Source organism: Prosopis cineraria, unplaced genomic scaffold, assembly GCF_029017545.1.
Source record: "Prosopis cineraria cultivar Desert tree isolate PC_DT_omini unplaced genomic scaffold, ASM2901754v1 PC3, whole genome shotgun sequence".
Taxonomy (NCBI): Eukaryota; Viridiplantae; Streptophyta; class Magnoliopsida; order Fabales; family Fabaceae; genus Prosopis; species Prosopis cineraria.
In genome coordinates this window covers 31,758,707-31,773,925 of record NW_026555334.1, presented here as the reverse complement: position 1 = coordinate 31,773,925, position 15,219 = coordinate 31,758,707, and the positions used below count along the sequence as shown (strand labels likewise).

Sequence of the window (15,219 nt, the reverse complement as noted above, 5' to 3'; positions counted from 1 at the left end):
CCACGGTAATTTTCTGTTAGTTTGGGTTGAAGGGAAACTTTCCACTTGATGTTTTTGGTGACATTTCCGCTTTGAATTTTGAACGGCTCATCTGATATCTGGGACGTTCTTGGATCAAACTTGACCCAAACTTGATTGGGTGCGTGCTGGAGCTCCCTGGCCCAAAATAAAAAAGAGGTTGGATCTTTTTTGATTTGACAGGTTCTCAAGGCCCACGAAAGTGGTTCCCTAAATTTCTGATCTTGCATCCGTAAAAAATGTGGCCTGTGAGTTTTGAGTTTTGACAAATGATGCCGCAAACCAAGAATACCCCAAGTCCTCAATCGTGGAGTCAAGGATGAACACTGAACAGTTGGCTTAGTTTTGGCCGAAAAACATCATGGCTTTAAATCTGATAGAAATTAACTAGAGGTGGCTTCCAGCTCCTGCAGCACGTGTTAAGCAATAATTTCACGAACTCTGTTGGAAACTCTAGAGAATCCAGAATCAGAACATGACTCTCTTATTGTCTACGTAAAGAGAAACTTGATTCTAGTCATCTGCGTAAGAGGTCGGCGTCTGATATTGTTTCTTAGAGAAGGGGAAAATTAGTAGTCTTGCAGTGAAGATTTCATTAATGGTTTAAGTTCATGTCTAAACTCCTCCATCTCAACACTGATTAAACCAATTGCCTATTCATGGGAGGTCGCGGGAATTTTAACTCGCCACCAGATCGTTTCACGACTACCTTAAATCCTAATTACGGTGATTTTAAAACTCACCGAGATATGAGACCGTCCTGTTTGATTGAGTTAATAGGATATCACAAGTACTTAATTTACGTTGGGCGATGTGCTTATCTTTTAAAAGATGTACTTAATTTGAAAAATTGTAGGTTTAGCTCTAATATTATATATATATATATATATATATAAAGAAAACAAGCAGGGAAGTTGAAGTCAGTCTGTTACAATCGAAGGTAAAGATTCACTGAAGACCCATTAAAGATTCGCATCCCATGGCATATACTGTAATTTAAATTTGACAGAATTTTCACTTTCAGAGATGCATTCAACGAATAAGATTCTGTACATTTGGAAGGCTATCATACGGCATATATATAATTCAGATAATTTCTAAACAAACTCAACCATCCTATGTATGTTTTCTTTATGAAACCAAACAAAAAAGAAAAAGGGCTCTACACAAACTTCACCTCGGGCCTGAAAGTTCCATGGCCTGGACTTGCATCGAAGAGTCATCAGTGAGATCAGAATATCGATCAGATGAGGAGAATTCAGGAGCCTTGCACTTGCTCATGTCAGCTCTTTGATTAGCTTCCCATCTTTCTGCCAATCCATCTCCTTCAAGCATCCTTACTACTTCAGACATTTTGGGCCTGTGACCAGGAAGGTATTGAGTACACAAGAGAGCCACTTGAACCATTTCTTCCAGCTCAATCCTGTCATAGTTATTCTTCAGATCCTTGTCCACGAACAGTTCTAACTTCTTCTCCTGATGAATTTTCTTCACCTGAATCGAAATACCATAAACGATAAGGCAGTTTTTCAGTTTACTTTTCTCTTAACAAGGTGACGTTTGAGGAAAGGTTGTTTGAGTAAGCAGTAAGAAAATGAAAGCAAGCAAGAAACCTTTACCCAATCAAGCATGGCTCCTTTCTGGTTTGCTATCTTGCCAAATTCTAGAGCCCTCTGGCCTGTGATCAGTTCAAGAAGTAGAATGCCAAATCCGAAGACATCAGTTTTCTCAGAGGATTGCCCAGTGGAGAGATACTCAGGGGCTATATGCCCTACAGTGCCTCTCACTGCAGTTGTAACGTGTGAATCTTGGTGATCCAAAAGCTTTGCCAACCCAAAATCTCCAACCACTGCCTCACAATAGTCATCGAGCAATATGTTAGCGGCTTTCACATCCCTATGAATTATCTTTGGATCACACTGCTCATGAAGATATAGCAGTCCCCTGGCTGTCCCCAAGGCGATTTGCTTCCTAGTGCCCCAGTCCAACACTGGTTTAGCTGTTGATCACCAAAGTGGTACTAAATCATCCTATAATAGAACAAGGTAGTGTGAAGAAATGAGAATGAACATTTGTATATTTGAGCTTACCCTTGAGACGGGAAGCAACACTGCCATTGGACATGTAAGGGTAAACCAGAAGCCTTTCATTTGGTGTCACACAGAATCCATAGAGTCTAAGGAGGTTTCGGTGCACTGCCAAGCTAATCATTTCAACTTCAGTCTGAAATTGGATATCTCCTCCTATGGCATTGCCATCTTTAAGCCTCTTGACAGCCACAACAGTTCCATCTGGGAGCATTCCTTTGTACACATTTCCAAAGCCACCCTTTCCCAGAATGTTCTTGCTGCTGAAGTTGTGGGTAGCTATCTGAAGTTCTCTAAATTGGAACCTCTTCAGGTTTCCCAGGTACACTTCTTCATGATATCGGTCTGAAACATCCCAAATATACCATGGATTTGATAAAAGACGTCATAAATTACTTAAAACCAGTGTTGCACGGTGATAATCTGTTACCTTTGACATCAAAAAATGCCTGTTCGTGATGTTTGTGCCTCCACCATAGAAATAGGCCAAAACCAAGAACTATCAAGCAAAGGAATCCTAGACTTAATCCAAAGGCGATGGCCATCTTGTGTGATTTTGTTTTGCTTGATGGTATAGCATCTAGGAAAGCAAAAAATTGATGATGAAATTAAAACAATGACAGCGCAGAATATATCATATTATTAATATAAAGCGAAAGCTGGTGAAAATTTCATAAAAGAAAAAGCAATTGTAAGTGTCTTACCTCTTGTAGTGTTTAAGTTCATGGACATAGGCATCAATGTCGTCATGCCATGGCATTTTGTCTCTTTCCCCGTATCACAGACGAGAGGGTTTCCGACAATGCTGAAATTATAGGAGATTGAGAATATAATTAAGTGGCAAGTGCTCAATTTTCTGCTTTCGAGGTCGGTAGAAACACCTAAACTAGAGCGAAACTACAAGCAAGATAGGCATTTACTTGAATGATTTGGCCAAAATTCTGGGCATTGGACCACTGAGGTTGTTATAGGACAAGTCACTGAAATAATTATTGCAGAAAAAGAAACCATCTTCAGAAATACAGAAAACAGGATCAATTTAATGTAATGCGAAAGAAGAGGACATGAGCATTACAGAAAAGCAAGCTGTGTCATGTTAGCTAGTGACTCTGGACATTCTCCAGAAAGGCTGTTATTGTTGAGCCTCCTGAAAACATTTCCATCGCTTAATATTAGCTTTAGACCGCAGAAATTTTTATTTAAGAATGACAACAGATTACAAGCCTCAAATCTTGGGTCATAAATTCTTACAGGTATTGAAGGCTTCTCAAGTGACCGAGAGAAGGGGGAACTTCCCCATTGAATAAGTTATTAGAGAGATCAAGTGTATGAAGATTTGAAAGCCTGCCTAGCTCTGAAGGTATTGGACCTGTTATGTTATTATTCTGTAGCAACCTGAAATGTAGCCAAGAACACCCCCGTTAATTTATGCACAATAAATAAAAAAGCATCCACCAAGAGAATTCAAATTTGGGCCTTGTTTTCTGATTACTTACACAATCTGAAGGTTTGTTAGGTTACCTATGCTTCGAGACAGAGTACCAGATATACTTTGACTGGGAGTACCCCTGCACCACCATAACACCATTTTGATCTAGCCGGCATTTTGCTGAGGACTAAAATTGTTTTCTTTTGATTTAATTTCAACCTCATATAGAAAATTGAAGAAACACTCACAGGCCAATAACCAAGTTGTCCAGCGAACAGGTGACCATAGTCCAGCTACAAGGATCAACTGCATCCGCATCCCAGTTATCTAAGATGCCATGAGGATCCCGCAGAGAAGCTTTTATGCCCATTAAAGCTTGCACTACAGTAAGAGACACCCAGTTCAGAGCTCTCCATTGATTACAAAGTTGGGGGAACAATGAGAAAATTTCTAGTTTTACCTTCAAAATTCACCCCTTTAGGAGAAAGAACAGCATTCGCAGAACCCCATAACCATAGTAGTGTCACAAAACAAAGAACAGCTTCTCTTAGTTTCTCCATACAGTTGGAACGTTCTAGACCAGACACGAGCTCTGGAAAATGGAGACTCCTTAAGGTCATCGGATATTGAAATGTCAACAAATTCTCAAATGGATGTTCTTTCTTTCTTTGTAGTGATTTTCAGAAGAAAGAAGCGAACTTGCTGCTTTCCATGCCAGAATCCCATTCACCAAAACTCTTGTGCCCGGCCTAGAAAGGAAAGGCAGGTTTTTGGTAGTGTAAAGGGAGTTGGCATGCCTATCAAATTATCAACGAGTCACCTGTAAAGAAAATATTATATAAACACAATAAAACAATTGTCGGTTGAAACTCCAATAAGCAACGAGAGAACGAGAAATTCACTGGTGGGTTAGTCAGGCTCATGCCAAGAAAGCAGAAAGAGATTTTAGAAATTAAAATATTATCATGCACACCTCAGCACATGAAGCAAAAGGTATTGGAGCTAGCATGAGAGACATCATTGGAATTTATTAGTGGAGATTTTAGACTAACAGAATAAAACCAAAATGCTTTATCTCACTCGGTGAAGAAAACCAAAATGGTTTCATTTTTTAATTCACTGGGAGTATCTAATTGCCTAGAGATGTGCATTTGCTAACTGTGCGTTTGTCTTGTATTGAACTACTCAAAACTTAACACACAAGTTGATCAGTATATGTATGAGACGGATTATGGGGTTGTGAAGAATCCAACATTCCTAGAGTTTGGCCATCGAGTAAACTCCCAAAACCGCATATTGTTTTTCCTAAGGTATAGAGAATGTGCGAATCTCGAGAAGGAAATGGGAGAGGGACCTGGGAGTTCGAGATTGATGATGATGGAATATTGGATTTGGTCACCCACTATCTTAGACTCATAAATATCTTCGTTGGCTTTCCCTTATATAAATTAATCTGTTTATTTTTTTAACAATATAATAATTGAGTCTTTTGTGCTGTAAATGTTGGGGAGTGGTGGATACTTTTTTTTTTTCTTTAAAGATTCCATGAAGCACTATGAGCTAACGATCACATTGAGGCATCTCGGGTCAATTCCCTGAGCAGACAGTCATTCCCCTAAAATTGTTCAAAAAGAGCAAAGTCTTCAAAAGCAAAAGCTGCCATTCCTGAGACCCACACCACAGAAACACATCTCTCTTTTCTGTGAATTATTATGCATGCTTCTTCTTTGAATGGCCATGCTAGCTTGTGATAATGAGCAATTAATACGGTGTTCATCTCCAGTCCACCTCAACCAAGGCGCGTGCCAACATCCCCTCTACCTTCAATTATATAGACGGACAAGACAGCCTTTGCCTTCGGTTTTTGATGCTTTAACAAAGACCCTTGAGTTGCTGTAGAAACGAGATACTTACATCATCTATATGAGTAGCAATTGATACATACATCTGTATAGTTTTACTTATTTTGGTTACCTTTAAATGACATAACATACTTAGGTTCTATGAAAATTAAGACATTGATTTGAAAGTGACACGTGGACTGATCTTGTCCGTAGAAATCTGGTCTCCATGGTTGCTGCAGATAGGACCGTGATGCCAGGTTGGTAGGAGGGAGTAGAGTGCCTTCAGGGCTCAGGAACCGTGCCTAGGTCGTACTCCGTTGTCTTTGCTTCATTCTTTATCCTACCCTCACCGATTCAGAATCAACCCATGCTCACAAATGCCAAAGCCATAAATGCCTTGTCAGCCCCAACCTTTACCACCAAGATTCTGCAACCACTTAGTTTGTTTTAACTGTCACAAAATGAGCGATTTGAGCTTGTCCACAAGCCCATAAAAATAACACACCACACGCACATTGAAAAGATAAAAAAAAAATTACAATTTAGACTTGGTTTTCATTTTTTTTTATTTACTTAGATGCATAATAATTGCGTATATAATTCTCACAAGAAGCCCTCACGAGCTTGAGTTGTATTGTGTCCAAGTAATGGAGGGAAAAGGGACCAAATAATAGAGAATTTAAGAGGACTTCAAATGTTAGAAAAGGATGAAGATATCCACAGATTAAGGACCAAAATGAAGTGGGAACAGCTAGACTGATATTGTCCTTTTCCCCATCACTATTAAGACCACAAATCACAAGGCAAAAGCCATATAATCTTATTTGATATTCAGGTTAATCCTCCATTTGTCTCCATTATCATTCTCTGTCTTCTGTGTTTTTTTTTTTTTTTTCAACTCCTACCTTGGGTTACAGAAATTACCCCTTTGTGGGGAACATGTGACAAAAGCAACAGGACAGCAAAACAAGACAGGCGCTGAAAAGCCGCCACGTGAGCAAATGTACTTCGACAACATGACACAGGGCCATCTCTGATTGGATGACGGGTGTTGCACCATTGCGTCTTGAATCGGTTGGAGTACCAAGCTGATTCCCTAAAATAGGGGGAGATAAATCCTTTAGGAGGCCAAAGCCATTGTGCATGTTGTTAAGATCATCATGAGAACGGACAATGCACAACGCGACATTTTATGTTGTCAAGAACGGACTAAACACGCAAATGATTTAAAAAAAAAAAGAACGGACTAAACAGGACATCTGCCATTCTCTCGTGAGAAAAAAAGAAGCCCGAAAGGATTCATAGTACTATGGAAATCCTCAAGATCATTAAGAGAATTTGTACATTTGATACCCTTCTAGCTAGTCTCTATGAAAGCTATGTAATGTAACTGGCTTGCGGCGGATATGTGGATTATATATTAATCACACACACACACACACGCACACATTCTAAGACAGTTGCTAGGCCTTCTTTAAATGTTCCTCTGAGAAAGCTGCCATTTTACATATAGAGTATGTTTGTTAATGATTTTGATACTTAACTCTTATCATTTTAGCTGGAAGAGGTAAAGTAGAGAAAATAACCTTAAAAGGGATAAAGATTAAAAAGTAAAAAAAATAAATAAATTAAGAAAATCTCTTTACCTTTAGGAATTAATTCAGCCATTTCATTTTCGTACTTGTCATAATTTTAGGTTTAACTTCTCAATTCAATTATCCACAATAGTGAGAAAATATACAAATTAAAAATATAGCAGAAAGTGTCCCATTGTTTTAGTCCAAGAGTTTTAACAAAGCTGTGTAGTTTTAATAATTAATGACAGAAATTTGTTTGAATGTCACTTGGAAGCACCAGCATATCAGCATATATAGTGTAACATAAACCCGTGGCCATGTGGTCCAATGCTTAATTTCCTGTGTTTTTTAGCATCATGTACCATTGTTTCTGTTATAACTTCAGCGACACCGTCTAAGGAAAAATGATTTCAACATGACAGCACACAAACAAATTAGGCCAGCAGCATAGTCAAACTAGAAGTGAATCACTTCCTTCTGGAGAAAAATATCTGTCCAACTAGAGGTATCTTTTGAAACGAAAGAAACATTCTCAAAGTCAGTTCGAAACTTTGCTGCGAGTGATTTTATTCCCACATTTGTGTCAGAACAAGACATCTAAAGGTATAAGCTAGTTACGAGATGCCTCTTGTTAACGTTAATATATCAAAACAAAATCGATATATACTTGGCTGGATCAGCCTATATATAGGGAAGATCCATAAGCTAAGCAAGAAGCAGTATAGCACTTGGAGTTGCTTTTGAAATCTTTTTAGTACTGGACCACGTGATACCCACCGATTTGACTGAAGAGAACATCCAAGCCTTTTAAATGTTTTTCCATATTCCATTAACTAGAAAATATCCTCATAGTCTTTATATGCATGTGCTTGAAGCGCGCACACATATATAGCTCCAACATCTAACATGCCCCACCATTTTGGTGGTGACATTTCATTGAGGGCATTTTCTACTTCAAATGAGCCCACTATGATGGATGAAGCATGAACTACTAATGGCGAGAAGGCTACTTAATGATGGTGTTAATGCAGGATGAGTGCACAGCTACAAGCAGTCCTCCAAACCGCTACAAAGTTTCACGAGAAAATATTTCAAATTTAGTGTTAGGTGGGAAATTTGAATTTTTAAAATTTAGTAGCAGTTTTATAAATCGCCACCATATTTCTTGCCAAATTTCAAAATTTTAAAACTTGCGTCGGTTAGAAAAACCCACTACAATTATTGGCGCGAAAAATCAAAATTTCACAACTGGCAGTGGTTCATAACCACTACAATGTTTGCGCCAAAAAAATATTGAAAAATCAAGATATCAGAGTCACACGTGACAATAGTTAGAGAAACTGTTACACTTTAGACACTATAATAGCGTTTTTATTTCTACGATAATGGTTTGGGAAACGACTACAATTTGCCTCGCTACGGTATGTTTATTAGTGGTTTGGCGGACTATTACCAACTACCTTAGTAGCGGTTCGCTGCTAAAAACAACATTGCTAAGAGCCGATTTTTTTTGTAGTGATATATATATATATATATATATATATATATATGTGCATACTCTTTTTGTTTAAAAATGTAAGGCATTTTTAACTGAATCTCACTCCTTAATAAAATAGTTACCTACTTTTTAACTAATCTTATTTTTTTATATTTACTCCTATTAAATACCCTACAATAAATATAAAGTCATAATCAATAGGAGCACTTTTGAAAAAAAAAACAATGATTACATCTTAAAAGATTAAAAATGTCTTATAATTTTAAACATTTAATTTCTCAAAAAATGCCTTACATTTTTAAATGGAGTGAGTGTATATTCAATTTAATAAAGATAAATGTTTGTTTGTTTTCACTTAACATAAAGGTAATAAACAATTCCTTCCACTTCAACAAGAAAAGGAATTGTAATTAAGGAGGCAGGAAGCCTTTCTGCGGTTCATGCATATTGCATAAAATTGTTGGCCACTATTAGTGACCTTTTCAATTGGCCAACTTCTTTAACTTGGTTTCAATCATAACTCATGACCTTTATTTTTTTTAATAAAATTAACTCTAAAATAAGTGTTGAGAGATAAAGAAAACTTATTTAAATAGTGAAGGGCAAACGTGACAGAAGGACAGTTGAAAGGGAACACGGTTGTCCCATTTTCTTCTTAATCACTTTGGCTGAATAGTTTGTAATGCTTCAAAAAATTCCGAAGATTGATATATCAGCCATTCCTTTACACCCACTATATATTTTAAGGAAGATTATATTCACGGATTAATCCAACTTAATTTGCAAAATTTATTATCCAAGACTTTAGAATTTTAAATATTTTTTGTTTTAAAAAAAAGAACACTCAAATTTATGTCATGAATCTGTGACATTTCTTTATAATAATAAATAGAAAATTTAGTATCAGTCATTTTAAAAGTTAATGTAATTCAAGGAAGTTTTGGTTATTCTATAAAATAATATGGGTAACAGGGTAAGAAACACCAAACCTGATGACAGTATTAATACTAGAAGTCCTTTGCAATTTATGGAGTAGGAGTAATTTTAAAGGTGTCTTATAATCTCTTATGTATGTTCTACAGATCTCGGGATTATAATTTTTCGCTACAGAGAGCTGAAAAACAAGGCAATAATGACTAGAATAATTCCTTGTAATTTCCTCTTCTTCTTGTTTTTTTTGGTTCAAACAGAAGATGGACAGAAAGCTGTTATACATAAGCATCTGATTACATTGCATTTATGTTTCAGGTATGGTAAGTTTTGTCTGGAGAACCTGCACCAGGTTGAAACCTTATGGCTATGGGTGATCCAAAAGCAGGACTTGGATTCCATTCACACTACTATACAAATACTTGAGTCGCATAATATGAAATATTGGATTGCTAGTTCTTAGAAAGGTGGGGGAAGAGAGATTTGCCCCAACTTATTCGTTCATGGAATCTCTGAAGTAAGTACGTATAAGGCTGTGTTTATTCTTTGTTATGGTCCCGTCTCCCCCTCTTACAATTAAATGCAAAACAGAGAGCAATAGCTATCAATCATCACGAGATGATGGCCAGAATTCTATAACCTGTCACAAAGGGACTTCTGATAGCTCCATCCTACACTTTTCTCTCTTGAAAAATCCACAAAATTATAATACGAATTATGTTGATGAATTATGAAGAACCACAAGAAGAAAAAGAAGGGGTTGATGATTGCGGGAACTCATGGATCAGACTCGAGACGTTTTGTTCACTGGTAAGAGTTAGATTGAGGAAATCACACAAAAACGAAGAATATGATAAGCATCGGCGGGGAATTTAATGGTTGACAAATTGTAATGCACATAAACATAATAATAGTGATCCAGTAGTTAATTTAATTCTACAAGGGCAGGGTGCAAAACAAGAGATGGATTCCATTGTATGTCGAGTCAATTATAGGATGTACGCCTTGGCGTGAACAGAGAGAGAGAGAGAGAGAAGAAAGCCATTAAGACTGTGTACAAATGCAGCAGAAAATTGCACAGGGAGTGAGGGAGAGAGAGAGAGATGGGATTGAAGAAGTCACATGCGAGCATAATGGAAAACGAAACTGCACTTTGGCCTCAAGCATGACAGCATCCAACAAAAAGCATAAAAATGCTTTGGTCCCCTCTCCCTCTCTTCTAATTCCTTTCCAGATTCCAGTATCCCTTCTTACTCCCTACCCAGTCCATGTGCCGAGGATTTAAAAATATTCCACTGCTCGTAATTTTAATTTTTAATTTACTATATGTCTTGTAAATATTAATATGTCTGTCTCTTTGTGGACCCCTCTTTGATGTCTTGTGATCCCACATCCCAACATTGTAAATAATCATGTGAGAACATTATTTCAAGAACCTTTAAACCTTTGATCTTTATCCATACGCCTCCCTACCATGAACAGAAAACAACCATAGTACTAAAATGGCATGCCGTTTACTTTTTGTAGGCATCTATTTCTTTTCTTTTCTTTTTTGTTGGGCTGAATAGTTGGCATCTAGTTTATTCATGCCTCTTTTGAGGAGGCTCCTTCGTTCCTGGTCCAATCTATCTATTGGGCTTCTGCTTTAGCCCAATGAGCTCTGCGACTATGTGAACCAGTTTTGGAGACCAAAAAAACAAGTCTATTATTTTTTGGACAAAAAAGAAAATTCTATTGAGTATTGAAATCGGGGAATTTGGTTGATATCTGATGAATCACGAGCACAAAACATAACAAGAAAAAGCAGAAGAACAATGAAAGTAAATTATGGTTCGAAAATATTTCCCAAGGTACTGGAAGTGTGAGGTGATATCAGAGGAAGCATGCCAAGAGAACCTGCCTATATTTTATTCCGCTCTCAACCTTCACCAAACACTCACCGTGTTTCCATTCATCATATAAATATATCTCCAACAAAACTGACATCTCCACCATTCATCCATATGGAACCGTATCCAAATGGAACTGAGAATGATAACACGCCGAGGCAATCTGCGAAGAGGTAAGGAAGTCAACACCTGAACCTCATCTTGTAACGATTTCTGCATTAATTTTGATAACTGATTATGTTGATTGAAGGTTGTTGGGTAAGGTTGCCGTGATAACAGGAGGGGCGAGGGGGATCGGAGAAGCGACGGCGAAGCTGTTCGCGGAGAACGGAGCGCACGTGGTGATCGCGGACGTGCTGGACGATCTGGGGGCGTCGTTGGCGAAGGCCATCGAAGGAAGGTACATGCACTGCGACGTGTCGAGGGAGGAAGAGGTGGAATCGGCGATAGAGGAGGCGAAGAGGTGGAAGGGGAGGGTGGACATAATGGTGAACAACGCCGGAGTGTCGGGGACGGAGGGAAGCATAACGGGGCTGGACATGGAGATGGTGAAGCAGGTGGTGGCGGTGAACCTGATGGGGACGGTGCACGGAATAAAGCACGCGGCGAGAGCGATGGCGGAGGGAGGCAGAGGAGGGTCGATCATATGCACGTCGAGCTCGGCAGCGATAATGGGAGGGTTAGCGTCGCACGAGTACACGATGTCGAAGGCGGGGATGGCGGGGCTGGTGAGGAGCGCAGCATGTGAGCTGGGGGTGAAGGGGATAAGAGTGAACAGCGTGGTGCCACACGGGGTGGCGACGGAGATGCTGGTGGTGGGGTACAGGAGGTTCGGTAAGGCGGACATGACGGCGGAGGAGGTGAGGGAGGTGGTGGGGCAGAGGGGGAGTCTACTGAAAGGTAGAGGCGGGACCGTAGAGGACGTGGCACATGCTTGCGTGTTTCTGGCCAGTGACGAATCGGGGTTCGTGACGGCGCACGATCTTGTTGTGGATGGGGGTTACACCTCTGCTAATAGCTCTCTCAATTTCATCTACTATTAAATTTCTAAATCAAGACCCTAAGAAACTCAAGAGACTTCGGCGAGTTAAGTTAGGACGGTGCAATTGCTCATACATGTAGACAACCAACTCGCCGTCACCAGCATTTTATTTATTCCAACATAATTAAATAAAACGTTCTTCATTTTTGATGCAGTAATAACTGATAAATGCTCAGAGGAGAGCTCGTCCCCCAGACCTCTGCCACCAAGGAAGAGCGTCATACTCATAACCCCCATCTTTCTTCGATCGATACACAAAACACAGCATTTGAATTTCAATGTTATTTTTCTTAAAAAATATTGATCCTTACAAGCAGCGGCGGAGCTAGAATGTTGGGTCAGGGCAGAATTATTTACATATTTATAATTTAAAAAATAATAAAAAATTATTTAATAATTACATACCTAATAAATTTTCTCTATATAGTTTTATATTTTAGAATCGTTGAATAATCAGCTTATTATTAACGCTTTCAAACTTCTTTTTCAATATAAATCATGAGACAATCTATAGTTTAATCATTCAATTGCGCAACTAATTTTTCATAAATTTCATAGCATAAAAAATCTTTTTCAACCAATTTTTTTTCCAAATTTAATTTGAGATTTCAAACAATGCGAGCTAAATTATTTTTTTCTTATTTTCTTAAAGGTTTAATACATGTTAATTTTTTATAAAATAATGTTACTATTTGGATATATTGAAAATTGTGGGCTAAAATTAATTGAGCTTTTGAGTTAAAAAAATTAATTTTAGATCTGAGTTAAAAAACAATATGAAATGAGTTTAAAATATAAAATATAAAAAAAGAGAAGGTGCAAAATATAAATACCCATACCCCATCTAAGTAATATTTTTCTGCCCCCCTCAAATACACTGGCTCTGCCAAGGTGAGAGAATTCCGTTGCATTTTGATTTAAATATAGAAAAATATTTAGGTAGATCGGATGCTCATGTCATTTGTATTCTACCCAAAAAAAAATGCTCTAAATAATTTAAATGAAATCTTGTTTGACATTTTTTTAATTAATTTTATTTCTATAACAAAATACATATTTAATTTCTTGCTTTTTCTCTCTCTCCTATCATTAATATTAGAATCAATTATATTTAATGCAATATAAATGTTATGTTTTTTATTGAATAAACTATAAATAACTTGCTGCATTGGTTTACCTAAGTATTTGTCTTAAATACATTTCTCTCAAGAGATTATTTTATTACCCAACGATGATCCGAAAAGAATATGAAGAATCACGATGACGTAAATTCGAGGGGCGCATCATCGATCGATCACATTTTTTAAATTTATAGGAAACCAAAAAAAAAAAACTAATCTCAATTAATTCGCAACAATTAAAGAACCCCAGCAAGAATTTGTACAAGCTCGATTGATTAACAAGAGTTTCTTCTTGATTTTTGGTACTTAAATTGATCGATCGCTTTGCTGATTGAGTTGATAAGCATTCTAATGAGATATGATATACACAGACAGACAGCCTTATGACCGATAATATGTTTCATCATCTTTTGTTCGTCAGATTTTTCTTTTTCTAAAAAATAATAATAAGGAAAGAGAACTTAATTAAATAGATGTTTTTTTTGTCCGCCTTTTTTTTGGTATTGTTTTGTTGTTATTTAGGCCGAATTTGGTGGCAAAATATATGGTGAAACACGTCTATCCTGTTTGTATCCCTTTTGATTTATAAAAACTACAAATAATTTTTATTTGCGTCAGATGCTTACGGTGCAGAATATGGTTTATGTCTTGCCAAATGTTGGCCATGTATGTGGATTTTTAATGATTAAACGTACATTGACACGTAAAAAAAGAGCAAAAAAAAAAAACAAAAACAAAAGATGTAACGAACAAAAGATTTGAATGCGGACAAATCAGAGTGACGGTGGGAAAGCAGCAGAAGCAGTTTGTGAGCAGTCAAAGAGTCAAAGTGGGACTGAAATAAACAGAGCCTCAGCAGTTTTCAAAACACCAAGTTCTGACCCCAGATTCCGTACCTCTTCCTCATAAATTTAAATTATCGTTTGGTTTGGCACAATTTTCCAATCAATGCAATTAATTATCCACCGAATTCTAGAAACTTTCCCTTTGAAGTAAAAGTCCATTCATTTTTGGATTGTAAATATAGAGGTAAGTATAATATGTATTTTGGAAGAAAAGTATTGATGTTTTGTCATAGACAAGAGAATCTCTGATAACAGAATGCAATTGTAGTAACAATCATTTTCCTGAGAAGGGTGAGCAGAGACTGTCTCGCCCCCGATTCGGCTGCCCTTCGCATGCCTCATCCATCGTCCTACCATCTGTTTCTCTCTCATTTCGCCTCTCTCCCTGTCTGCTTTTATACTCTTCCCTCTCTCTCTCAGAGTATATAAGTTTGCAGTATTATTCTTCAGTTGATTAGAATCATAAAGAACTCGAAAGCTTCCAGGGTTATGCGTGTTAATCAATACATGGGCTTTTTTATAAAAAAAAAAAAATTGGCCACAATGGGCTCATGTATTTGTGTGTAAATATACATATAGAAAAAGAAAAGCTGATCTTCTCTTGGGGCATTGTTATATTTTATGCACGTTATGACTATGAGGATGAGGAAATGAGGTCATTCTGCACACTCTGTCTAACTGTTTTCCGATTGCAATATATCGCATGATTTGCATTACCAGCTTTTAGTACCACCTCCTTCAAATAATTTTTATAGGTGTCTATGTGTGAATATCATCACATTATATATTTTGCATATATTCTTTTCCTTATATCGTTATCTCTACGCTACTTGCTGTCGTGTACAGTGTCCCTCCCCTTCTTTTCTAAATCAAAAGCTTCTCTTTTTCTGGCTAGCTCGCTCCCTTCCTCCTTTCATCATGTGGCTGCTTGATCTTCTT

The 15,219-nt window shown here is 37.5% G+C and overlaps 2 protein-coding genes across 2 annotated transcripts; one reads left to right on the top strand and one right to left on the bottom strand.

Annotated features, from left to right (window-relative positions):
* Positions 1 to 946: 946 nt before the first annotated feature.
* LOC129304677 (protein NSP-INTERACTING KINASE 1-like) lies at positions 947 to 4,359 on the bottom strand. The gene is made up of 11 exons (XM_054944418.1): positions 3,995 to 4,359; positions 3,783 to 3,915; positions 3,602 to 3,673; positions 3,357 to 3,500; positions 3,181 to 3,252; positions 3,026 to 3,085; positions 2,810 to 2,910; positions 2,536 to 2,685; positions 2,109 to 2,450; positions 1,638 to 2,017; positions 947 to 1,512 (listed from the first exon to the last, which is right to left on the bottom strand). Exons 1-11 carry the CDS (start codon positions 4,152 to 4,154, stop codon positions 1,192 to 1,194), a joined length of 1,935 nt encoding a protein of 644 aa, XP_054800393.1. The 5' UTR covers positions 4,155 to 4,359; the 3' UTR covers positions 947 to 1,191.
* Positions 4,360 to 11,244: 6,885 nt separating this feature from the next.
* LOC129304737 (short-chain dehydrogenase reductase ATA1) lies at positions 11,245 to 12,408 on the top strand. Its single transcript, XM_054944502.1, has 2 exons — positions 11,245 to 11,445; positions 11,523 to 12,408. Exons 1-2 carry the CDS (start codon positions 11,267 to 11,269, stop codon positions 12,313 to 12,315), a joined length of 972 nt encoding a protein of 323 aa, XP_054800477.1. The 5' UTR covers positions 11,245 to 11,266; the 3' UTR covers positions 12,316 to 12,408.
* The last annotated feature ends 2,811 nt before the right edge of the window (positions 12,409 to 15,219 follow it).

Coding starts and splice junctions, on each gene's coding strand:
- LOC129304677 (XM_054944418.1), bottom strand. CDS start 4,154: ATGACCTTAAGGAGTCTCCATTTTCCAGAGCTCGTGTCTGGTCTAGAA. Junction 3,086..3,180: donor ATGACACAGCTTGCTTTTCT/GTAATGCTCATG, acceptor TAATTATTTCAG/TGACTTGTCCTATAACAACC. Junction 2,018..2,108: donor TGTTGCTTCCCGTCTCAAGG/GTAAGCTCAAAT, acceptor GGTGATCAACAG/CTAAACCAGTGTTGGACTGG.
- LOC129304737 (XM_054944502.1), top strand. CDS start 11,267: ATGCCAAGAGAACCTGCCTATATTTTATTCCGCTCTCAACCTTCACCA. Junction 11,446..11,522: donor CCGAGGCAATCTGCGAAGAG/GTAAGGAAGTCA, acceptor TGTTGATTGAAG/GTTGTTGGGTAAGGTTGCCG.